Source organism: Carettochelys insculpta, chromosome 1 (genome assembly GCF_033958435.1).
Source record: "Carettochelys insculpta isolate YL-2023 chromosome 1, ASM3395843v1, whole genome shotgun sequence".
Taxonomy (NCBI): domain Eukaryota; kingdom Metazoa; phylum Chordata; order Testudines; family Carettochelyidae; genus Carettochelys; species Carettochelys insculpta.
The window spans coordinates 156,948,584-156,975,095 of record NC_134137.1 but is presented as its reverse complement, the minus strand read 5'-3'; the positions used below and the strand labels follow the sequence as shown (position 1 = coordinate 156,975,095).

Below are 26,512 nucleotides of genomic sequence, written 5' to 3'. Positions count from 1 at the left end.
AAAATGTTTCTAAAACACTTGACATTTTTTGCTTTCCCTAACACCAAAGATGCCAACTGAAATATTCCATCAATGTTGTTCTAGACCTCTCAGGAATCTGACTGTCATGGCATGAGAAAAGACCATCTGGCCATTGAATGGCCACTGGAACACCAAGATACCTGAAAAGAGTGCCCTGACGGAAGAACGTGCTAGACCAGGGATGAGCAAACCTTTTACAGCAGGCCCCACTTTTTACCCTGCAATTAGCAGAACTCCCCATCCCAACCCATCTAATGTCATCCACACCAATGGAAATTTTGGTTATGTTCATATAAAAAAATCCTTTCTGCAAATGTAAGAAAATAAGTCTGTAGAATGTAACAACTGTATTGATCGGTATATAAATGTAAATGTACAGACATAAAAACAGTAACATATTTCAACCTTTTTAATGAGATGCATGAGCCTGAGGGCCAGCTGTCAATCGTGTTGCACCTCCTTACGAAATTTCATCCCCCCTCCCAAGGGGGCCCGTCCTGCACTTTGCTCAGCGCCATGCTACACTCTGGTTCCTGAGCTGCAGGAAACAGTCCAAAAATGGACTGCACTGAAGACAACAAGGGAGCAATGCTGCACTCCAACACCTCTACTTAGATAAATAAACCTCATGGATGGATTCCTACTTCTCAGGCACATCCATGCCCACAGTGTATCCATGCTGAGAGGCTGAGACGCTTGAGGTTGGGGTGTAGGAGCCAATTAAGATCCTGAGACTGCAAGTCCAGACAGCTGGGAAGGGGCCATGGAGGAGCTACCATCACGTTCATGAGTGTGACTAACTAGTGCTGTTGACGCCATCCTTGGGTAATCATGATAATCTGCACTTTATCCCTCTTGATATTTACTAGGTCCCAGCTAATAAGAGGGATCAGAGGGAGCACGTTCTTCAGGTCCTCTTACCATGACAGGAAGACATCGGAAAGGGAGTCCAGGCCTTGCTTTGCCTGGTGGCAAACAGATCTACGTAGGGAGTTCTCCATCTCTGGAAGATCAGACAAGACGTCTCTGGGTGGAATGTCCTCTCAGGGTGAGAGAAGTCCCTGTTGCCATCATCTTCCAGAGCAGGCTTCTAGGTGGATATCATGGCTGATGCAGAAGACCCAGAGTCAGAGGGCCTCTTGGCAGAGAGTCAGTAAGTGTACTCTCCTGTACCTGTTGATATACAACATCAACGTTGTGTTGTCCATCAGGACTCTGACTACCATGCCTGTCGGCTGAGGTAGGAAGACTCTGCAGGATAGCCAGACGACTCTGAGTTCTTTGACGTTTATGTGCAATGTCGTCTCTTCCAGGGATCACATCCTGGAGTTAGGAGACATCTGAGGTACACACCCCAGCTGAGGTCCAAGATGTTCAACTAAGAGAGCGGGGCTGTCAAAAAGAACACCTTCTGGGATGTTCTCGCTCTGTGCCCACTTCATAGAGAGGACAGTTCCACTGCAAGAATGGTGACAACCCAGGTGTTTCCTGAAATGGGAATAGGTCAACACCAACCCCTGCTGCAAGGGCCTCATACGGAGCCTGGCATGTCAGACTACATACGCACATGTTGCCATTTGGTCCAGCAGGCACAGCTACACCCTGGCTGTTGTTGGGAAAACATGGATACTTCCGCAATCGGGTCCATCATGGCCTGAAACCTGTCCAATAAACTCTATCCTCTGTACAGGAACTCATCTGAGCATTTTGTTGTTCATGAGCAGGCTGAAGGAGCTGTACATGGCCTGCAGCACTGAAACATCCTGCCAAAGGTGGGACCTGAGGCAGCCTTTGATAAGCCAGTCATCAAGGTACAGGTATATTTTGACACCTTCATGTCTCAGGTTAGCAGCTACCACCAACATGAACTAGGTGAACAGCCTCAATATTGTTGCAAGGCCAAACAAGAGGACTGCTAATTGGTAGTGGCTGAGGCCTATTGTGAATCATAAGAAACATCTGTAGCCTGGAAAGATCGTTATGTGAAAAATACGTCCCTTAAGACAAGGTAGTATACCAGTGTCCCGGATCCAGTGGGAATGATGGAGGCCAGGGAGACCAGGTGGAACTTCAACATCTATAGGTATTTGTTGAGGCCTAGCAGATCCAGAATGGGCAGCATCCCACCATTGTCTTTTGGGATTTAAAAGTAGAACCCCTTGTTCTGGTACTCATGAGGAATCTCTTACACTGCCCCTACGTACAGCAATCCTCCTATTTCCTGCAACAGGAGGCTCTCATGAGGGAGCCCCTGAGGAGTGATGGGGAAGGGGGATGAAGGAGAGGAACAGAAATAAATCAGAAGGTTTTCCCCATATGCCATCATATTGAGGACACAGTGGTCCAAAGTTATGCAGGTCCATGCAGGGAAGAAACTGGAAAGGTGGATGAAAAAACAAACAACCAAAAAAAAACCCCCAGGGAAGATACATCCAGAGAATAATCTGATAGGCCATCTTTGGGAGTACTCTCAAAATGATCATTTAGTCCCCTACTTCGTGTGGGCTAAGCTCGACTGGGCAGAGAATGGTGCACTGCTCAGGCTATGTTTGCAAGCCTTGCTCGTCTTGAGGGTTGGCTCCTGACAGGACTGGTTCCCTGGCTGTGAGACTGCAGTGTTTAAAACTGCTTACACATTGAGGCAGGGACGTGCAACCCAATGGTCTTCAGGATCATGTGGAGTCTTTTGGCCCATGCAACTTACCGTCTATTTGCTCTGCAACCAGTGCCTGTCCACTGAATGAGAGGTCCTGCATCAACTGCTGAGCCTCAGCTGACAGGCCGAAAAGGAGAAGCATGATGCCAATGCGGAGTCAGCAGCATACAAAGGTGCCAGGATGACAGCTCTCACCACTGCTGTGCTCTCCTCAAGAATCACCTAGACTTCTTTCCTGCATTTCTCAGGATTGAATTTAAACAATGGCCTTCCACATATTGCTGTCTAGTAGCCATGGAGCACTTGCTGATTAGCTAGTCTAATTTGTAAGATAGAAGATGAATGAGGTTTTTCACAAATAAACGGAGTCTTTTTTGGAGTCTCTATTTTTAGGGGCAGTTCTAGGTGGCCCCTGCCTGTCCCTCGAGTTGACTATTTCAAAAATTAGGGAGTTTGATGGGAGGTGGGTACAGAGGTACTTGTGGCCTCCAGCAGATACAAAGTATTTTCAGTTGGCTCTTTTAGAAATGGGGGGCAATGAGGAGGGGTGAGCCACAGGGCAGTTAAGATCTTTGACATGCCTTCATATCGGGGCAATGCCACCAAAGTGGCCATCATGGAACAAAGGACAAAAAGTGAGTCTGAGGCTTTTCTAGTTCCCCCACCTGAAATGCCAGTTGGACACAGCCCTCTTCAGCAGTTCCTGGTGTGCGTTGGCATCATCTTGCGGAACTAGGTGAGGGTTAGCCAAGATAGCCTCCTCTGACAACAGCAAAGCTGGTACTTTAGGTCTTCCCCTACCCCTGCCACATCTCTGCCAGTCCAACAGGTGGTTCCCTGGTATCCTTAAGGGATGGCTTCCTCGGGGGCTTCTACCTCAGAGTAGGCAGAGGACCATCCAAAACCAAGTAACTAATACTAATGCACTTGACAATTTTTACTTTTCATTATAGTTAAACTGAACACAAAAAGCTAGAACAAGGTAGCAGAACGTTCCAGCAACATCACTGGCAGCAAGAAGGAATTAAGGGTGAGGGGAGCAGACAGTTGCCCTTAGACTATGCCATGAGATTCCTTCCCCTATGGATATTCCAAAAGGCAAAACTTTCAGCACCAGTGCATGTGTAAGTAAAGCCACAAAGGATGCTGGTAGTAGAATAAGTGAAGAGAAGGAAGTGGTGTTGATTTATAGGTCTGCCTGTGGGGCTTTCTAGTGGGGGGCAATGTGCGGATCCACACGGAGCTGGTGGTATACCCCGAGTGCTTTAAGAAAGGAAGAGTAAGTCTTCTCATTAATGAAGCTGAACTCAAAGGGAAGGTCTTAGAATTGCACACTTGGCTGGAAAACCCCAAGGATAGCAAATACAAATCTCTCTCACAACAATACCAGTAGCCAAGCTTCTGGATGCTGCATCTGCCACATCAATTGTATATTGAAGAGCCACTTTTGCTACCAGATTACTCTAACTTCGCACTGTCCACAAGGAAAAGTTTGTTCTGAAAATCCCCCAGCCTGAAGTAGTTAAAGTCATACTTGACTAGCAGAGCTTGGTAACTGACAACAAGTAATTGTATACACACAGAGGAGAAGATCTTTCTCCTCAGGAGGTCCAATTTCTTGAAGCCCTTGTCGAATGGGGGCTCCCTGAGGTATTAAGACCTATTATGTTCCATAGTGACATGAACAACCATGGATTTGGGAACAAGATGGGAGAAGAGGAATTCAGCTGCCTTTGTCAGAACAAAAGAGCATTTCTCAGACTGCTTAGGTGTGGGGCAACAGGATGCTGGCGTATGCCAGACCAATCTCACTGGTTCCAATATGACCTCGTTAACTGTGAAATCCATCTTTCTTGGGCCTTGAGGTGGCAGAATGTTCATAAGTCTGTAGTGTGGGTTTTGGGCTTCCCTCAGAGATATTTGGAGATACTACCCACTTTTGGTAGTAAGTCCTGATATTATCTATGTTCTTCTGGGCCGTGTCTACACTAGCCCCAAACTTTGAAATGGCCATGCAAATGGCCATTTCGAAGTTTACTAATGAAGCGCTAAAATACAGCACCTCATTAGCACGCAGGCGGCTGTGGCACTTCGAAATTGACGCGGCTCGTCCCGACAGGGCTCCTTTTCGAAAGGACCCTGCCTTCTTCGAAGTCCCCTTATTCCCATCCACTCATAGGAATAAGGGGACTTCGAAGTAGGTGGGGTCCTTTCGAAAAGAAGCCCCATCGGGACGAGCCGCGTCAATTTTGAAGTGCTGCGGCCGCCCGCATGCTAATGAGGCGCTGAATATGTATTTCATGGCCATTTCGAAGTTTGGGGCTAGTGTAGACATAGCCCTGGTGAGACAAGGAAGAAATAGAGACTGCCTCATCCAGGGAAAAGGAAATTTCCACTGGAATGTTTGTACCTGTGGTTCTAGTTGAACATTCTCCTCCTGATCTTACACTGACAGAACCACCTGTTGGCAGAAGGAGAAGCTCAAAGGCTTCTAAGTGTATCCCCGATGTTCATGGGTCCCCAACAGGGCCAGAAAGAGAAGCTAACTGCTTCAGAGGACCTCCTGGCCCAGGGAATCACTGGTTGCCTAGGGAGATCATGTTCATCAGGGTAGCAACCACATGTACTGCATCACCTGTCCAGGCTCGGTTCGGTTGGTGAAGATGAAGGAGGGGCCAGCTCACCAGGGCCATCTGAATCCAAAAATCAGTCCTGTGTAATGGCAGAACCATTGGTACCAGGCAACCCTGCCCAATGGCTGTATGTAGAAAGGTTCCTGAGAAACCAAAACAGTTGACTCTTCTGATATAGTAACTTCCCACAGGAGAGCTGTGCAAGAGAAGACCGCAGGAAGAGAGGAAGATATAGATCTCGGTGCATCCTTGTGTTCAGGGAATTCCAATGATCAGCACATTGGTTCCAGTGCATCCCTGGTTCTTGAATGTGTTTTGGGCAAATGCATCAGACCCACCAAATCTGGAGCTGCACTTGTGGGACTAGCAGGTGCAGGGGTGCTCGAACACTACATATAGTGGGGGTGCTGAGAGCCACTGAACCGAAGCATAAAATCATTTATATGATACAAACCGTTTCAAGGCAGGGGGATACTGTCCTACTCCCAGAAACTGTTCTAGCGCCTGTGGGACATGGTTGTTGCACTTCAGTACCAGGGCCCCCATGGAACCAGATGATTCTTCCTCCTACACACTTTACCCTCACCCTCAGTGGGGTTTGGGTTTTTTTAAACAGAGCCAATTGCTCAGAAGGCTCCGTAAGGGCTCAACCTCCACCCTGGGCTTGGGAGGTACTGCACCTTTTACGAACAGTCCTAGGACAGGAATCTGCCCTCACATTCATGAGGTTCCCTTACACTCATGAGAAGCTCTTTGGGCTTAGATACTGAGGACTCTGCTCCTAAGCACAAACTCAGCAGAAGCTAGGTACACTAGAGTCTTCCTGGCCAAGATCAGAGAGGGGCTTCATTGCCTTCTCCATTAAGTGTTTCTAAGGAAAAGCTCATTGGTGAAAATGAGCAACAAATGCTGCACAGTGCCAAAATGCATGTTTCACTCAGATGGTAGTGGAAGCATTAGAGTCTGTCACTGACTGTAAAGGGTGCAATTTATGAAGCCTAGGAGTCTGAAATAGTCCCCAGCCACAGGGATGGGGTTTCCAATCCAGGAAAAAACTACACAATGACTGACTGAATTAAGCTACAGAATAACTGTTTACAATGATACTTGCAGGTTTTCTGAAATGGTAAAGACAGAGAGAAGAGTGGATCCTGACTGAGACACTGAAGAGGTAAGAAGGAACTGAGAGGGTGTTAACCTGCACAGCTTCTTATCCCTCTATTTTGGAGCATGTGGAGATTTATGGTGCATGTGCCTGTGAACAGATACTACTTGTTTAAAATACCTGGACTCTAGCACATCCATATGCATATGTGAATGACACATAAGGACATTAACTTGAAGGAGAACTGACTCCAACGTGTCCAACAGAATGCTCAATCTCTAAAGGAGCCTCTGAAGGACAGGGCTTTGTTTTGGAAATTGTCATGACTATATGTAAATTGCCAAAAATATTCTGTGCCAAGAATGTATGCAAGTATAGAGATAGCCTCTCTCAAAAGAAAAAAAAACCTGAGACACCAGACAATTTAAAAAGTTATATGTCTTGAACATCCTTAAGATTTTTTTTTTTTTAAAATATGAGGCCTGTTACATCTTCCTCTCATGAAGCATCTCAAGGAGAAAAGCACCGCAGAAGGACTGTTGTCTTTAGAATGAAGATCCATAGGCCCTTCTACAATGCCTGAAGGATGGCAAGGACTTTTTCAATTTCTCTGAATTCTAAAGCACCACTTTTGTCTACCACCTGATTATGTAGAGGCAGCTGAGAAGTATGGGCCTTCAAGTGTAAAAGTCACATGCCTTCAAAAAAACATGTTGATGTCACAGCTCTAGTGGATGCGTGACAGCATCCACAAAAGCAGGTACTAAAGAGATTTTTAGGACGGCCTATTTAGGAAGGCGCTCTCTCTCTCTCTCTCTCTGAGGATGGAGGCCTGACAACTTGCCCCATTCATAGCAGAACAGCTCAAGCAAACATGTAGCTGCACCAGCAGCCCATAAAGCAACAACAGATGTTTATCACCTTTCCTAGATGAACAAGGCTCAAGAGAAAACAGAATAAAGCCTGTATTTCCCTACAGTCACAGCTCAGAGGAAAGGTATCGGAAAGTAAGAGATTGGATAAGGTACTATGGCTGCTTCTTTTTATTTTATTTTTCCATTAACTTATTTGGGATTTTTCTCTCTCTCTTTCTCTTCTTTCTCCTGCCTTCTCTCCACCTCCTTTTCCTTTCACCCTTTGGCTACCAGGGCCTTAACAATCGAGCAAATTATAACTAATGAATTAATGTTAATATCCAATTAGGACACCTGAAATAAACCTGACAAGCAAACTTCATTCTTTCAGCTAATATACTGCAACAGGAAATTCTGTAACTTGCCTACAAGTACCTGTGGGGGGGCGGGGGGGAAGAAGTCATTTTGCCCCTCTGTGGTCCAATATTCTGGACAATAGGGTGGATCACTGACCAGAACAGTACAGAACTAAAGTCCTGAAAGAGGTGCCACTAAGTAGAAAAACCACTGTTCTAGAGCCACAATCAATAGGGACAACATAAGCCTTTTTCTCCAGGCGTCTTGCATACACAAGACAAACACATCTGACCTGTTGCTGGAAGGGTCTATGTCAAAAAGGCTGGAAAAGAGTGACCTTGTACTGCTGGTCACTGGTAGCCTAGAGAGAGCTGGCTGACCATGTGGTACTTCCTACTCCTTGTTTCCAGTTGCTAAATTACATTAAAAACTCTTCCTACTTTTCAAGGCAGACAACTGCTGCAGTAACCTCGACTGAAATAGCCCCTGAAACTCATTCAGCTTCGAGTCACACTACGAAAAAGTTTGAGAACCAGTGAACTATAATTCAACCCAACAGTTCCCCATCTGGATGGCAAATACTGCAGAGAAGTCTTTGATTTTTTTTTAATCCCACAGGATTATAAAAGCAATTCATAAAAATATATCTACTGGTCTTCAGTTTTAGCAAATACTTCTGCTTATAAACATTTAAGGCCAAATTTGACTTTGCAGAGTGCATGTGTTTTGGTTTTTTCCCCCTTTTTTGAAACAACATTTTTTTCTCCTAGAATATACAAAACTCAGATATAAGTAACAGAGAGAAAGCCATGCTAGGCTATATACTATCAAAACAAGAAAGCAGTCCAGTTGCACTTTAAAGTCTAACAAAATAATTTATTAGGTGATCACCTGAAAAAGTGGGTCTGTCCCAAGAAAGCTCATCACCTAATAAATTATTTTGTTAGTCTTTGAAGTGCTACAGGACTGCTTTTTTGTTTTGATCATAAATATAAGATTTTTGATACTATGGAATATTTCAGATTAATATGAACCCACCCTCCCAGATGAGCTGTATCATAAAAATTAAATTAAGAATCATGGAAGATCAATTTAAAAGGATGTGTACTCAACAATGGTCACAATCATTCAATGACAAAATTGAAAGTCTTAATTGTTTAATGATCTCAAGGTATCTATCGCCATCTAGTGAATGACTGCTACAATTACTACACTAGTTACTTTACAACTTAACATTTGTTGGAATCTTGACCCCCACTCTCACCCTGCTCCTGTCACACATGCACACAAAATTCATGCTGACCAAATTCCCCTGCTTAAAGCTCACATATACATGCCTGCAGTTGCACCTATCTGCACTGAGTTTCCAACATGTCACCAACTAAGCACAGCTGGGTGAGCGGGGGTCTGAATGGGAGACTCAGAGGAGTATATAGGTGATGTTGAGGTTGTATGTGATGCGCTGGAACAGCTGTGGTGCCGTTCATAGAAGGAATTTCTTCTGTCTGACATGAAATTCTTCCGCCACTAAATCCAAGTGTACATACAAGGTCATTTCTGCCCCATCAACATGATTTCAAACCATTTTTTAAAAGAATAATGTGTAATTCCTAGAATTTTTAATCAGTACAACAAACTTGCACGGTCCAACCCACTTCTAATGTCATCACAGCCAAACCCAATCTCCCCAAAATACTATTAATAAAAAGTTAACAATACAGACAACTTGCCAGCACTTTACATGATATAAATTTAGTCTTACTTCTGGTTTTCACACTTAATCCTTTTGCAAACATTACTGTACAACCCTCAACCAACACTGTAAAAATGCAGCACTGCAAAATCTTACCTACAGCTATTCAAGTTATATGTATTATCAGGTGCATAATCATAAGAAATATGATTTAATCACTGTAACAGGGTCCACCCACTTGTGAGCGCCCCTCTACGGCAAAGGGGTGCTGTGTAAGGTCTCTGCCTAGTTGACCCTGGCCAAGTAGGGCCAGACACTTCCCCTGGATGCTGCCTTGTCTGGTCATCCTCAAGATTCTGAGGCTAGGAACTGACTAGCCCTGTCTATGGTGTTATTGGTTCTTGTACTAGGCTTGCGCCCAGTCTTTGGTCACAGGACCTGGGCCTCGTCCAGGTTTAAGTTTAGCTTGCACGCAGAGCTGTCCATTGCGCTGCTGGCCTCCCAGTCAGACAGACCTGCCTGCATCAAGATCCTGTGAGGAGCTGCTTCTTTTCTACCAGTCTGCTGGGTCCTGACTGGCTGCTGCAGAGACAGCCATTCTATCCTGCCTGGAGGACCTCTTTTCTGCTTTACTAGCTGGGATGGGGTGTGGCAAGGACTCTGGCCTCCTGTAGGGACACCAGGGCTTAGTCCACCCCATCACAATCCCTTTTCCAAAAAATAAATAAATAAATAAGAAAAATCACATGGAGTTCCCGAACTATAAAATAATTTGGGCATGAATTTGTTCAAAACTATATTTGTCTTAGTTCACTTAAGAAGTTGGCCACATTATATGTCTGAATCTTAAATACAGCGTATTTCCCAAGGATACTAAAATCTTTAGTCTAACATCAACCATTCAAAATAATCCACTGGAAGCTTGAAATTGTTATTTCTTAACCATAAATTTTCATTCTTTTTTTTTTTTAAATAAGGTTAAATGTTGTGGATAGGCTGCTCAATTTTAAAAAAAACAATAAAGGAATATTTGTTCTGATGGGACAACAGGCAGAATAATATAGACTTCATAAAGAAAGAAGAATGAAATCAAGGTTTTTACTCATCAAACTTGTCAGTGTACCTTACAAAGTTTTTGACCCTCCAGAGGCCATGACATGAATTGTAACTATACACACTAGGAGAATCTAAGGCTACGGATACACTCAAGTGCTTACAGTGGTATTGCTGTACCGATGCAACTGTGATGGCCTCTTAAGCCAACAGGAGAGAACTTCCTTGTCAAGTTAATTAATTCACCCTAATGAGTGTCAGTAGCTCTCCCACCACCATAGCAGTGTCCACGCCAGTGCTCAGGTTGATGTAACTTGTGTCATTCAGCAGGGGGCAGGAAAGGGGCTGCTTATTCACACTCCTGAGCGATGTAACTTAGACCAGGGACAGGCAACCCTAAATAGTAAGTGGGCTGCATGATTGGCCCCCCACCTTCACCTCAGTGGGCTGCAGCAGCCTACAATGCACTGGTGTTCCATTTGTGGCCCCCTTATCTGCTCCCCCCCATTGCACCCCTCACACCCTGGGGCATCAGAGACCTGCACTTCTTACACCTCCCCGTTCCCTCCCAGTACTTTGGAGTGCGTCAATCACCTGATTTGCACTCCCATCCCCAACTCCTCGCGCTCCCTTCCAGAGCTGGGATGCCGCGACTCAATTGTGTTGTGTTCCAGCTCTGGGAGGGAGGGGAAGGAGCAGACTCCTCCAAAAGTGTGGTGCTCTGGTGGCTCTGTGGGTGACAGATGCATGGGGGAGAGGCACAGCCAGGTGGTCTGAAGGCTACAGGTAGAGACCCTGTGGGCCACGTATTGCCCACTGGGTCAGACTAATATAAGTGATCGTGCAGACATAGCCTGAGAGACAAGGCATCAATTCAGCAAAGTTCTTAAACGTATGCATAAACTTACACATTGCAGCAGTCCCACTGAACTCAAGCAGGCAGCTCAGTACACTGCGGAACAGGACCCTATACTACTGTTTCCTATTATGGTAAATTTGTGAGTAAATATTGATCTGATTACAACAGACCCGTTTATCATGACAAACATCAAAATTACAAAAAGTTTAATTATTCTAATTCTCATATTTATCAGATCAACATTTATTTAAATCTCAGCTTTACCACTATTCCTGTAATCTGTCTTCTTGAAATAAAAGAGGCTAAAATAAAGTTGCATACCTGAAGACAAGAGATTTATAAGAGAGTAAAGCCCATTCTACTACTCAGTGAAACCTGGGATGCTTTAACCTTTTCAAAAAGCTATTTAATGACTCACCTCCCTTCCTTTGTGTGTCACCAAAGCAGCCAAAGGCTTGGCATAGAATCTACTGTGAGAAAACCCCAGACAGCCATACATGCTGTTAGCTGTAAGCTTCAAAGCTTTCTGTCTGATATCATACTGAAAAGGAACATAAGCAAGACATTAATCACCATAACCTGACAAAAAGCTGAAGATAACATTATCAAGTACTCACAGCTATTTATGGCACCCACCACATCTCTATACCACAAATAAGCATCTTACAATACAATAGTTAATGGAAATTGGAAATAAAGTAACCACTCCTATTCTGTAGTTTGGTCGATGGACTTGAAGAAGATACGGCACAGGCAGACAAGCTCTTCTATGAGACAAACCTGTAAACAGAGGTCAGGATTTAAGTCTGGCTGTTTCATCAATTGCTTGACTTGCCGCCTTCTCTCCACCAACTTCCTAATCTCTCGAGGCAAAATTCCCATTTCTAAAGATGGATCTGGTAGTTCTGGAATTTCTTCTTGCACTTCATCCTGTCAAATGATCATTTAGTTTATTAAGTATTTGCTTAAAACGTCGATTTTACTCTATTATTAAGGATGACAGACTGAAAAAGTTGTTGGCTTTTTTGAAATTTTTGCAGAGTAAAAAGGGACCTGTGCTCACTGGACACAGTTTAAGATACCAGAAGTGAAGGTGTTTTTCATACTTTTTAGTTCTACCAATTTTTTGCTGCAGAACCACTGGTACCCCCAAAATTCCTGAGTCCAGTATTGTCTATTCACTACCAGTACACTAGCAACTCTTCTAATGCACCCCAAAATACTTTGCTCAGATGTCACAGTAGGAACAAAAACCAAAGTGTTTTGGGATTATCTGAGCACCACTGCAGGAACACAGGCTACAGTGAATTGTTTCAGAGCTCTAGGGACACAAAACCTTCAAATGCCAATTCTACCTGAAGAAAGGAAAGACAATGGCTTTGTTTATACAAAACATATGTGAGGCAGTGTGCACCAGAGGCTGTGATTCGTAAAGAACTCCAATGTGACCTGTGTAGACTCTGCTGTTGTACTCCTAAAGATGCCAAGTTCATGTTAAACACAGCCCATCAGGCACCTCTTAAAAAAACACAACACCAGCGTCTACATGGGTTTGTTACACCACAACACGTTAAGAACTTTGCAAACCACACTCCCTCAGATATATTTCATCAATGCTGCGCAGACAAATCTTGAAGGACAAGGTGACCAGATTAATACAACAAAAGAGATATTTGTCCATACTTAGTGGATTGAACTGACTCATTTCTGTTTTAGCTACAAAACTGTTTTAAATCAGCTTTTTTCTAATGTATCCAGCACACTTAAGGTAATTTTATTTATTTTTAAAGAAAGAAAAACTAATGTACTGATATCATGCATTTTTAACTGAATTTGAATTTCCACCTCAACAGCGTTTCACCCAGATCACAAAAGTTAATCACCTAGTAAATAGGAATGGATGATTCACCATTTCCTAACAAAATATAAATATAAAAATTAAGCATCTGAATAAATGCCAGTTTAGCTACATAAGTACTTAAATAACTGTGTATAGATATCCTCTTGATTGCAAGAAGGACCAAATGAAATATGAAGGATACATTTAGTTGCAAATCACCATGTTTTAATAGTTACCAACCAATGAGAATCAACCTTTTTTTTTTTTTAAGAAAGAAAACTAAAAAGTACAAATGTGAAACATGATTAAAATTGATGATTTAGAATCACTAGTAAAAATGTGTCATTTAAATATCTTTGATTTGAAATCAACCCTCTCTGTCTGCACCCTAAAATACAGCGGGCACAGAACAGTCTTTCTGAATTGACACACGATTTATTCCATCGAGTGGAAACGCAGGGGCATATAGCTTATCTGGAGCTCAAGTACCTGGTAACACAGGAGACAGTCAACACTCATAGTGGCCCTAGTTAATTCATATCCTCCAATTAAATATTTTTGGGGTTTACGAATGTAAAACAAAGCATGCATACAGAGATTACACTTTGCCTCAGATAGCCAATACACTTCAGAGACCACGTGATGATCCAGTCACACAGCATACACATCCATCCATCCATCCCCCAACCTCATCTGGTGAAAGACATGAATAAAGAGAGAACGTCTGTTCAGCAGAACAGAAGGAGAGAGTGCTGAGCATAAAAAGGACTACGTGGAAACATGCAAAGGTGTGCACAGAAAAAGAACACAAAAGGCAAGTTCAGAAAATCAGCATGCAACGAATTGTAGGAAGAAATTAAAAACAGAGGAATAGATAGAAATGGAGTGGTCCAAAGGAGAGGAGTGACCAAAAAGGGGAGGAGGATGAGAAGTGTGAAATAGAAATAGAGGACAAAAAGAATCCCACAGAAAAAAGGTTAGAATAGCAAGTTTATTTCCGTAGTGCCTTTGTATTGTGCAAGATGTCATGTCTGGAGGCCGGGGTGGGAAATGACAACACACAGACAAGGGATTTAGCCACAAAAAAGGTGGATTATATAGAAGTTTTACAGGAACAAAAGACAGGATTATCTGAGCCCCCCACTAAATCCTCTTGTAAGGCCGAGGGTAAGGAATGGAGTATCCTGCCAGGAGTGCAAGCATGAGGAGTATTATTGTACTATTGAAAGGAAACAGATGAGATACTTATAGATAACACATTCTGGGAGATAGGAAGCAAAAAGATGACGTCCTAGGTTGCCTTTTTCTTGCAGCAAGGATTGTCCTCCTTGCGAATTTGGAAATCACCTAGCACATATCAGGTGCTCCCAGAAGTAGAAATAACAATGTGAGTATATGGAGATAAGCATGTAGGATCATTTTTCTGACACAACAGTGTTCAATTTTAATTCACATGAAACACACTGAAGATTTGAACCTCAAATCATATTATTAATAAAACACACACAAACCTCTGCCCTTTTCTGTGCATCTGATGATACTCTCTGCACCGTAGTAAAACATATGTTGAACTCCTGGATAATTGAAGGGTACAAGCTATTGAAGTCCAGAAGCAAAATGAATGTGTCATAAAAACCTAAAATAGAATACAGAGTAGAAGGTAGTACACTGATAAGAACACAACACAGTATGAGGATCCATATAATTATTTATCCACCACTAGGGAGCAAATCCAACTCTCATTATTGCCAAATGAGAGATTTCCATTGACTTTCAGGGTGTAATTCAATAACGATGAATAAGAAATTTATCGAACAGGCTGAATCTGTGGTGGGGGAGGAGAAGATATCATACACCGAAGACAAGATCTGGGGAAGGATGAGAGTGTCAAAAGCGACATGCCACTGCCGTATTACACGGCTGACCCCAGACGAGGTGGAGTGTTGCCAGTTCATACTGTGCTCTGTATAAGGTTCAGCAGTAGCACGGATTCAGAGTCCACAGACCAGTGCGCTACGGGATGTGTCTAAGCAACATATTAAACAAAGATTAAGATACACTATTAGCCTGTGATTAATGCCTGTCAGAAGTGGAACGATCTAACCCTTTTAACTTGCCAGGGTTAAACAGATAGCTTCTGTATTACTGTAGGATGCATTTGTACAGTTTCCACCACATACAGGAGAAACCATGGAAAACCTTAAACATCCACTAGTAAAATATACGTATCCTATACACAATCTAAATACAAAAAAGACAAAAAAAATCCCTAAATCCTCCCTGACATTGCATGAAAGATAAACTACTCTATTGACAAACCAAGTTACCCATTTTTCCTGTTTGTTTCTTAAAAGCAAGACACCAAGAAATTAGACACAAAGTTACTCCTGTGTCTACAGCCTTACAAGAAAGTTTTGCTGAATTGCCCCTTAACTATCTTCTCAAGATTCTGGTCGTGCTAATAATGATCACAAAAAGGGGGCTGTAGATTTTTTTTCTGCATTTTGCTTTGAAAAATTTTTTTTTAAACAAATAATGTTACAACATTTATTTGGAACGACCCTTCACATGTATGACCTGATATACTGTTACAAGCAGTAAAACTGCCAAACCTTACCCACTTTTGGATCCAACACTAAACCCCCAGCATATGCGGCCTTCTTTCTCCCTATCTTTGATTTATTCTGCTCTTCACAGTCGTCATCTTCATCCACCTGCATTTCGCATTAAAACAAAAAAATCCAACATCTAGCTTCCCTTGAACCAAATATCAAGTTTCTAATTTATAAGTCTTAATTTAGGGGGCAAAAAGAAAGAAAGACAGAAATACAGAATAAGACAGGAGCAGGGTTTTTTCTAACAGGGATCTATTACATGAATATTTTTATTAATATCCTGATTGAGGCTCTTTGCATCACAAAGTTGCACAATGATTCACTGCTCTGGGAACAGACCAATCACAAAAGATTACGCAGTCTTTTAGGAATCACCACCAGAGAACGGGGCATCTACGGCATGTGGCACAGTCTCAAACTCAAGGAAGGAGAGAAATCAAGAGATCATTTAAAAAGAATATTAGTAAATCAATTTAAGCCCCAAAGTCTGTTTTATGAAAATAGCATTTTCTTTAAAAAAAGCTAATACACTTCAGATCAATAGCCATATTTGCTCTTTCATTCTAACAGGAAGGGGTTTCTTATGAATTGAACATTGTCTCAGTGGGGCACCAGAAGTACAGGAGAAAGTGAAACTGATTATAAGCAAAACATGAAAGTGACTGTTGCTGTTGGGCATCTTAGCACCAACAATATCCTCGGTCTGAATCTATTCTCCTGGTGCTGGAGTTAAAAAAGGGTGCATCAAGCACCAGGCCCAGTACACACAGAGTGGGTTGCTCCTTTCTTTGCATCTTTGGCATCACATGAGACATGGTGGGCTTATAAACACAAGAACTATTTCGTGTACATTTGTTTGTGTGAGGACACTGAGCTCCTACCCCACTGCTCAAAGAAGCCATTTGTGATTCACCACTTTGATGTCTAAAGTAGTGACTTTGACATCAGAATTGGTGGCAGTGTTATTTTCCTCCAAATATCTTTGAAGGTGCCTATCTGCCCAAAGGACAACCAGACAGCGCAGGCTTGACCAGACAGGTCTTGAAACTCAGTATTTCCAGATCATTCCAGAATTCAGAGTTTCAGCCTCTTATCTTATGATTTGAAGTCTTGTAGTAAAAGACAGGCAGGTGAAGCACCTGCTATGGATATGGAATTCTCCCAGGCAGAATAAGCACCTACTATGCAAGTCTTTCAGGGGATTAGCCCTCATTCCTACAGATACTAAAAAGGGACCTAACTGATGTCCAACCTGCTAGACTTCGCTCAAGCTAAATTCCAAACCTTCCAAGAACAAGCAGCACAGGGTCCAACATGCCTGCCCCCATACACTACTAGTCAAGAAAAATCCAGTCTTGCATTCAAGCTGCATATGCATCAACAAATGGCTCCACAATGACACAATACGGAAAGAAGAAATTAAGGTGGTTTTTCCTAAAAAGTTTTTTTTTGGTATCTAGAAGGGTCTTTTCAGTAAGGGAGAAACTGACCGGTTCACAAAATCACTATATACCAAATATCATTAAATACACCAATAAAAAACAACAAAAAACCCTGAAAAATATTTAATGAAGATCACTGAGCATGAAAGAAAATAAATGCTCCTATAATGATAGTAGGTTAAAAATTTCAGACAGCCATATGTTTTTTTCAAGTTGAAAGCATCCCCATTAAATCGCAGGCTTTCCACTTCAGGCCTTACATCAACTTATGTAATAAATCTTGAAAAAAGTTCTTGTTTATCTGACCAAAAACTACTCCTATGATAGTATTCACTTATTTTCATGTTTTCATGAAGAAAATAATGTTCAAAGGAAAATATATTAATACTTTTATAAGAATGAATCTAAAGAAACATGGAAGAAAGTCAAAACAAGAATATTAATTGGGACCCACCAGCTTCTGCTGAGGCTTTTTAAAAACTTGCTTGTCAGGCACAATATAGTCTCTCTCATAAAAAGCATGAAGCAGCAGGAACTCATTACGCTCCGATCGCCCACCCATCAATGTCCTTGACTATGAGAGGGGGAAAAAATAAGAATTCAAAACAAAATACTGATACACAAAAATGAATGAAGATGTATATCACTGTTTGTGAGGATTTTGCATCATACGTAAACAAGTTCACCAAATGATTCAGCTATCTGTCCATTTCTACCTAAAATACTTTTGTAGTATATACTCTCTTTAATATCAGAGGAAAGAATCCCTTGGAGGTCATTCAGATTTTCACCTCTTTGAAAAACAAAGGATGCACACTCTTCACAGCGCACAGGTACAAGCACTGATTCAGACTAAGCATTGACTATATCCAACCACAGAAGGCACAAACCAGTAGCTGCTTTTCAGAAGGGAAGAAGAAAAAAAAATACCATAACATTCCCAGAGATGTTTGTGATCTGCAGGGCTAGTGGGAGAACATTCAGCTCACACATGATTTGTAGAATGAACTTGGCATCTGTCCAGGTGTTCTCCAGCATGTACAGTAAGTGAGAAGAATCACTGAGAAGAGAGGGAAGAAGGCAAGTTACAACATAAAACAGGTCAATATAAAGTTTGCCAAAGAGCAGACCCAAATTTTGTTCCAAGGGTCTCTGATTTCTGCAGTGTACCCATGCCAAATTAAGATGCAAATTCATTTAGTTGAACACGGTAATTCAAGATTAACAGAACAATGTAGCTAAAGTAACATTTTTCATAACACGTCTCTATTTGCATGACCCAAGCGAGGGGTCAGCAACCTTTCCCATGCAGAGTGCAGAAATCTGACTTTTTAACTTCTGTGCATAGTCGGAGTGCTGGTTGTACTTAATACAGCTTCATTAATAAATAAGTAAAGATGCAGAGCTTTACTATTTAAGCTATGGCTGGTGGAAGGAGGGAGAGACCTGGCATGCAGAAGTGGGGCTTGCAAGTGCTGGGAGCAAGTAAGCTGACGGGGACGAACTGGCCAGCCTTGAGGAAGCAAGACCTCCAAACACCTTGCCAAAAATAACTGCCTGCCTGAAGGACGGTGACAGTGATCGGTGAGCTAGCAAGACAGGGCAGAAATGGAAAGCAAGAACCTCAGCCCCCATCCAAGACAGTGGGCAGAGGCACAGGCAGATAGACTAAATAACTCCCAGGGAAGAGGGCAAGATGGGGGCAGAGGGGCTCAATCCCTGTCCCTGGCAGAGATGGGAGGGCAGGAGGGGATCAGTCCCCTTCCCCAGAGGAGGGGAGGGCAGATGGCAAGGACAAGTGCGGGCACATGTAGCAGAGGGAGCAGCTGTGCCCCTGCTCCACCTTTGGCCCTATGGGCCCAGCCCTGTGCTTCCAGCAGCTCCATGCCACCCCCCACCTGCAGCCTGGCCCACCGTCCCCACCCCTCCACCAGACGGCTTGCCGGGGGCGGGGGAGGGGTCTTGCACATCCCCACCTTCCACAGCAGCTCTGCTTGCCATGGTGTGCACCTACAGTAACAGAGTGGTGCCTGCAGATCTCTGTGCCCCTGCTGCATGAGGGGGTGGGGGTAGAGGGGGTGGGGCTGATCTCCTGCCTCACGTGCCGATGAAAATCAGCTCATGTTCCAGTCTTCACACGCATGCCAGCGATTGCTGACCCCTGATCTAAGCCATGACTAAAACCATAATTCTGAGGAACAGTATTTCTAAAAATGTTTTTAAATGAAGATCATGGAAAATATTAAATATGTTACTATTCAACGCCACATCTTCCTGATAAACCAAGTATAAAATTATACGTACAGACTAGCTAAATGAAACTAAATATTGTTCCATTCTCCAACACAGAACTGTGCACAAAACTGAGCAATATACCTGTACATATTTCTTATCTCTTCTGGTGGAATTGTTTCCCTCTCTGTTTTCAGAATCTGATGCACCAATTCAGATAAGTGGTAGCTCTTGCAACGAATCAATTCCTTTGCTGAAATTTCCACATCACAGATCATCCGGCCACAGGCTGCATTCCTTTCAGCAAAGCCACCTCGACCCTTAAAAGGGAACAAAAATAATTAACACATCACACACTCCAATTTGCAGGTACGGGGCCTGATCCAAAGCCCACTCAAAGCAGCTGAAATCTTCCATTTAAGTCAATGAACTTAGATCAAGCCCTATAAGAATTTTAGCAAAGTCTGTGGATATGAAGGACTGGGCACCTGACTCCCTATAATAGCTAAGGCCCAATCCTGCCATCCCTCACACATGTGCTTAATTGTACTACAGACTGAACCTCTCTAGTCCGGCAGCATCTGTGATCTGACTTGATTTTAGTTAGCCAGATGGTCACTTATCACAGATGTGGTCAAGGTTCCATTAAGTTTGTGTGTAGCCACCAGTCCTGGCTTTCAGTGTTCCATGCTGTTATTTAGCTAGTATTTTACCCCTAAATGTCTTCTAGGAGCCCAGTAAGTAGTGGAAATATTGATAACGTGCTAGACAATATTGCTCTCCTGCAGTCCAGCAAATTCTTTCATTCGGCACTGGTCAGGTCCTGAAGGTGCTGGACAAGAGAGGTTCAGTCTGTACCATCTTTTTTGCATGCTAACAATCAGCTTAGTATGACAGCAGAAAAAAGAAAGTCATAAAAACAACAGGGGAGGAGAACAAAAAAAATTGTCAGTGGGGAACACAGAGATTGACGTGTAGACAAAAAATAGTGCTGTGGTGAAGCGAAGAACAGACAGAAGTAACAAAAATCAATGTTTAACTTAGAGTGACATTTCTGCTATGAATGTAATTAAATATTTTAACAAAAAAAACTCCTCCCCCTTAAAATTTGTTCATATTTACGTCCCCCCCACTACGTTGTCCAATTTCAAAAAGAACGTCGATGTACAAGGATGAAATTCTTTATAAAGAGGAAAAATTAGAGCAGTGAAGTGTTTTGTGGTTGTGATGAAAATAGAAAATAAGCATAAGACTATTAATAAAAAAAAACCTATGTAAGAAGGAGGTGCTGTAGTTAAGTATTCAGAATGTCATGTTCTTAGAACACGAACGTAATAAAACTAGTGAAATATAATTTAACTACTCTCTATGGGATGATTCACCAGTCAATCCAAGCCACATTTCCCCTCATTATACAGTTGCACTAGACAAAAAGACAAAGACATCTTTTCTCTATTACAGTTATTAATCTGTCATTACCATCATCTAGTTGAGAAATGTAAACTAAATTTGCCTAACTTGAAAATTAGTTTAGCTTATTACTGTAATAAAACAGTCATACAAACATTCATTATGTCTGAAATGGGATACAAGAAATCCAACATGACCAACAGTCAAAATACATCAGAGAGGCATTCAAAATACATTAGCTAAATTAATTCATTTTAATCACGTGCAAGGTAAAAGAACTTCAGAGAGACTTCAGCAATCTTTTACCCCAAGCTTTGGCATGATGGACCTCCTCAGTCGACCTATCTTGGACCAGTGAGGGACTTTGCAGAAATTAATTCTCTGCAGCAGCACTTCCAGATCAAAGCCATAAATATTATGACCCTGGCCACAAAAAGAAAGCAACAGAAAAAGGTTATAACAAATGTAAATTAAAGAACTTACTCCCATGTATTTAGAATTCCTTTGCCCTTTGTATATTTTCTAATCTAACTGATGGAAGCATCAACATGCCTCCTATTGGAATCCCTTTCCTCTCAGGGAATTTATTCATCACCAGTACTCATTAGTCCTGACATTAACAGCATTGCCCATCAGAACACGGAAATAAACTTTGTTTCCTCAGAACTGGCTCACAGTTCAGATAGTTGGCTTCAATTGCTGGTAGGAAGGGGGGTTAGGTTCTTTCAATCTCATTCTCATGCCTCACAGATATTGACAGAACTCAATTTAAATTCATTATCTGAACCACATGTGAAGATGAGACATGTAAAATCTCTGTTAACCAATTAAAGCAGGGAAAGCAGTTGGGGAGGCACTGCTGTGGGTGGGAGGCACTCAGGCCTGGCCAGAGCAGCCCGGCCTCCCCAGCACCCTCATCCGCTCTCCCAGACTGCCGTAGACAGTGGCCGCTCTGGCTACAGCAGAGCACCCCTCACCTGCAGCAGCTCCAGGGAGCTGGGGCAACCCCTTGCCCACGCTGGGCAGGAGGGGGATGCTCCAGACCCTGCCAGTTAACCAGAACCTGTTCACCTCATCCATTTAGGATGAGGATTACCTGTTAACCATTAACATCCCTAGTGAAGACATGTTTAAATAATTCCTGCTGCATTTAAATAATTCCTCCTTCCTTCTGAAAAATGCACACTGATGTGGTCATCACAGCTCAAAAAATGATATACTGGCCTTGGAATAGGTTTAGAGAAGGGCAACAAAAACGATTAGGGGTTTGGAATCGGTGCCATACGAAGAAAAATTAAGAAGACTGGGATTTTTCATCTTAGAAAAGAAGAGGCTAAAGTGGGATATGATAGAGGTCTACAAAAATCACGACTGGTGTGGAAAATATGAATAAAGGAAAGTTATTTACTTGTTCCCATAACATAAGAACTAGGGGTCACCAAGTGAAATTAATGGCTCACAGGTGTAAAACTAACAAAGGGAACTTTTTCTTCAAAAGAAGCACACGGTAGGCCTGCGGAACTCCTTGCTGGAGGACGTTGTGAAGAACAGAACTTTAACAGGGTTCAAAAAAGAACTAGGTAAATTCAGGAAAGTTCGTCCATCAATGGCTATTAGCCAGGATGAGTAGGAATAGTGTCCTCAGCCTCTGTTTGCAGAGGCTAGAAACTGATGGCCTGTTCTATTCACTCCCTCTGGGGCACCTGGCATTGACCACTGTCTGAAGACAGGACGCTGGGCTAGATGGACCTCTCATCAGACCCGGTAAGGCCATTCTTATGTTTTCCTCATAAACCTCCAAACTTCAATGTTAGATATATATTTGTGGAACCCTAGTAATACCAGATGAAATCATCATAGTACATAGATGCAGACTTTGTACATAATTAAAATCAAATAATGCCAAATAATGCCTTTTAATTTAGCACTAGCTGAAAAGCTCAGAGATTAAGAAAAACCTGTTCATTTCCTGAAGGTACCTAGTCCCAAACCTCCTCTGAAACCAGAAAGCACAGAGCATAAAATTCAGGAAATAGGAGTCCAGGAGTATTTTAAAAGCACCTTCATGCTCCCCTGAAAAAGAGGCCACTGTGTACCAGGATGAAGCCAATAACAATTATAGGTGCTTAGCTCTGAAAGTAATTACATCACGCAGTTACCAAGCTTGAGACATCCAAAATTTTCAACGGTTGATCTCAGCATTTGCTATGACAGATTCTTTCCACAATAATATAAACTACTAGTAAGAATACGAATATTTGTTACTAGCCTTCATTAATTTTGCCAGAACTGCTCACTTCAGTAATTTGATTATACTTCCATCCTCTTTCTTCATTGTTATTTTTGTTATTTTTTTTAAGAAAGTCAGCTCTATGTCACTCCAAAAAAAGTTTCAAAATCGATCAAATATCACTCACTGATCAGAATTTAAAATACTCTATTTTAAAGGACATGAATTATTAAAGTAAAAAAAAATAAATATCACACTTTGCAAAGCAAGCATTTATCAAGACCAAAGAAAAGCTTATTTTGACACAAACTAAACTGATCCAAAGGTTTTGTAAAATATATTTTTATCTTGATTTTGTTATCAAACTACCCAAATGTCATTAACAGAAATTCCATGGGTACTTGAACAAAGGATGAACAAACCCTTAAGTATCAATATTCCACCTTCTCTGATAAATCCACAAGCTTTTATTTTTCCTCAATTAAGGAGGGTCAGGTTTTCAGTAATATTTGAAGTGATACGTGCTACAACAGACTTCCGAGGAGCAATGAAGTGTGAAGTCTAAGTAAACCACTAAAGGATGTTAAAAAAAAAAAAAAATCACAATACAGACTGAAACAAATACAAAAGCTTTGACACCCCCCATCCTCCCCGCCCCCCAAAAAAAAGCCTAAGAATTAATTTAATTTCTTCCCAGAAAACACATTAAAGTCAAGTTAATAGCTACTTACCACAATAATATCGGGGTCAATTTTGTGAATCTTTGCAAGGAAAAAACCCAGCAACGTTCTCTCAGTTGCAGCTATCTCTACATTAGCGTTCTAAGAGAAGGGAGAGAGAGGAAACGCTGTTTCCACGACCCAGTAAATACATTACAAAAAGTTTTAAATGAAAACACCTCTCCCTCACTCACAAATTACAAGACTACAATGATAAACTACTGGAGAGGATATTCTTCCTCCATAATAGAAAGCTTCTTGTTCTCATGCACATGGTTATACTAAACGTTTCTCACATGCCCTTTTCTATTTTGCTTTTGTGTGCAAGTGTTTCAAGAACCTTACTAGGAACCAGGAACAGCAAACAAGTGCTACATAGGCATACATGTAACATTCACCCACACGTTTAATATTATGCACACAAAAAGAATAGGGTGCGTTATTCTTCTGCCAAAGCTGTGATGCGTCTTTACAAATAAAAGGTGCACTTCTAAAAGAAATTTTGACCGACTTTATTACACATGAAAACACAAGACTAATACAACCAACTTGAAATAAGTATAAACGTACAACAAAGTTCTGCCAGCCAGTATCACTCAATCTTCTTTGTAACACACACCCCTGAACATCTTGAACTCTCAATTGTGCCAAATTAAATAACAGTGTTTGTAATTTAAGTAATAATGACATATAAGCAGGTATGTTTTTGAAGATGATGTAAATTAAAGATTTGTTTGTACATTTTCAGAAATGAATGTTACCACACTAAGCCACTGCTCCACCAAGAAAACAATACAAAGGCCATACTTCAGAAAGCACTCTATCCAGAAGAGTAAGAAAATAAAGTTACCTTGCATTTAATGATTTCTTTAAAGTCATAAGGGAAAATACAATCATTTGGTTTGGCAATAACTGTAAAATAAATAATAAATGGCTTGGTCTCATTTGAGCATATAGCATGAAAAACAAAAATGTCATTTGTTATAAAATTACTTTTAAGAACAACTTTTTACTTTTAGATTCCTCAGATTAATGGGGCTGGAAGAAATGCCATCTTACCCTACTACGTGTGAACATTGTGTTTGGCACTGTATGGTTTTGTCTACACTAGCTCCCTACGTTGAAGGGAGGATGGTAAGTAGGGTGTTGGGGGTTTATTAATGAAGTGCTATGGTGCACATGCAGCACTTCATTAAGCAAATTCCACCCCACCCCACCCCGGCAACTTCAGAGCGTTAAACTTTGAAGTGTTGACTCGTATCTAGCAACAGCTAACCCGCCGGTACTTTGAAGTAGTGCCTGGGCACTTCGAAGTACCAGCGGGTGAGCCACAGCTAGACATGAGCCGGCACGTCTAAGTTTAACACTTGGAAGTTGCCGTGGAGGGGAATTTGCTTAATGAAGTGCAGCATATGCACCGCAGCACTTCATTAATAAACCCCCAACACCCTACTTACCATCCTCCCTTCGAAGTAGGGAGCTAGTGTAGACACAGCCTATAAGATACAAAAATGAAAGTAAGTCCATGCCAAGACTCCTCATCTACTTCAATACTAAATTCAAGAGTTTAATCTTGATTACAAAGACCATTTTCTGGACTGGGTCATTAAACCAGAATGGAAAGGCAGAAGACAATCTAATGTAGCACCTTACTTTTGGCAGAGACCTCTATAAAAAAAGGCTCAGCTATGTTTAAACTAAACTTAGAGTGTACTGCAGACTGAGTTAAAAATCACATTTTTTAGGTTCTTTAAAGAAATTAGCAATAAATAAATCCAATAAACCAAGTTATTAGCTATAAGGTTGACAGAAATATTTTTTAAATAATTGACTGTTAACAGTCTATATTTACGTATTTTTTCTACATTAAATTAAATAGTCACAGTGACAGGAAATTAGGACAAGTGACAGAAAAAAAAAATCAAGCTAAAGGGGGGAGATGAGATGATAATGATTTAATGACAGTAGATGCTGAAAAATCAAGAAGTTAAAGCATTGTACCTAATAAAACTATCAACATCCCCAAATGAAAATGCAGCAATTAATATCCTTAAGCCATACTCTAGTAAATTTGCAAGAAGTATTTTTCTTTCTTTGCTATTGGTAAATTTTAATCATCATCAAAGGAAAATTTCTTTGTCATTTGTGTGTGTGTGTGTGGTGAAATAATCATTTATCAACGTGTACCAATTATAATTAAATTCTTTCAAGACTAAACCCTAATTATACATATTACTAGCAGTTCTCAGACCTTGCCATGGACTTGCAGTTTATATGCTTGCTCCTCAACAGCTGCCTCTCTAAGCATCTAAAACTCTAAATGACCATCAGTTGGGACCTGGGACTACATAACGACATTCTTGGTTGATAATCCACTCAGACGCATCCCCATGCTCAGCAGAGCATCATTTAAGCTGTTATATTTCTTACTTTCATATTGCTGCATTAAGATCTCAGATCAGCCGTTATAAAAAGGAATTCAACAGAATCTATTGCTGTCCTACTTCTAACTGAATGGGAAACTAACTTAATAGTCTAAATTCAGTTTTTAAATTAAACAATACCAATTTTTTAAAGCAACAAGTGTGAGCACAGAAAACAAAAAAAGAAGCAGAGGATGTTCGGAAGAGTGTTACTTTGCCTTCATTGCCAAATGCTAGGAATGCTTCCAAGTAAATGCTATATCAACTTGGTTTAAAAATATGGCCCAAACCATGCAGCGTGGGGGCAAAAATCTGCTCACATCACCTCTCTCTCCACTACAGCTCAGCCATTCTATCATTACTGCTGACA

General features: G+C 41.5%; 1 protein-coding gene and 1 non-coding gene across 3 annotated transcripts in view; both read right to left on the bottom strand.

The window, feature by feature from the left end:
* The window catches only part of POLA1 (DNA polymerase alpha 1, catalytic subunit), a 373,413-nt gene that overhangs the window by 303,540 nt on the left and 43,361 nt on the right, over window positions 1-26,512 (bottom strand). The window contains exons 17-26 of one of the 2 annotated variants that reach the window (XM_074983379.1): window positions 24,570-24,631; window positions 23,732-23,821; window positions 21,077-21,193; window positions 19,505-19,680; window positions 18,059-18,188; window positions 17,583-17,702; window positions 15,689-15,785; window positions 14,583-14,707; window positions 12,012-12,161; window positions 11,650-11,772 (exon numbers count right to left, since the gene is read on the bottom strand). In XM_074983379.1, the coding sequence (XP_074839480.1) occupies window positions 11,650-11,772; window positions 12,012-12,161; window positions 14,583-14,707; window positions 15,689-15,785; window positions 17,583-17,702; window positions 18,059-18,188; window positions 19,505-19,680; window positions 21,077-21,193; window positions 23,732-23,821; window positions 24,570-24,631 (1,190 nt within the window). The remainder of the gene's footprint in view (window positions 1-11,649; window positions 11,773-12,011; window positions 12,162-14,582; window positions 14,708-15,688; window positions 15,786-17,582; window positions 17,703-18,058; window positions 18,189-19,504; window positions 19,681-21,076; window positions 21,194-23,731; window positions 23,822-24,569; window positions 24,632-26,512) is intronic. The other variant, XM_074983380.1, reaches the window with a different exon arrangement.
* Window positions 15,150-15,282, bottom strand: LOC142007724 (small Cajal body-specific RNA 24). The gene has a single exon (XR_012644000.1).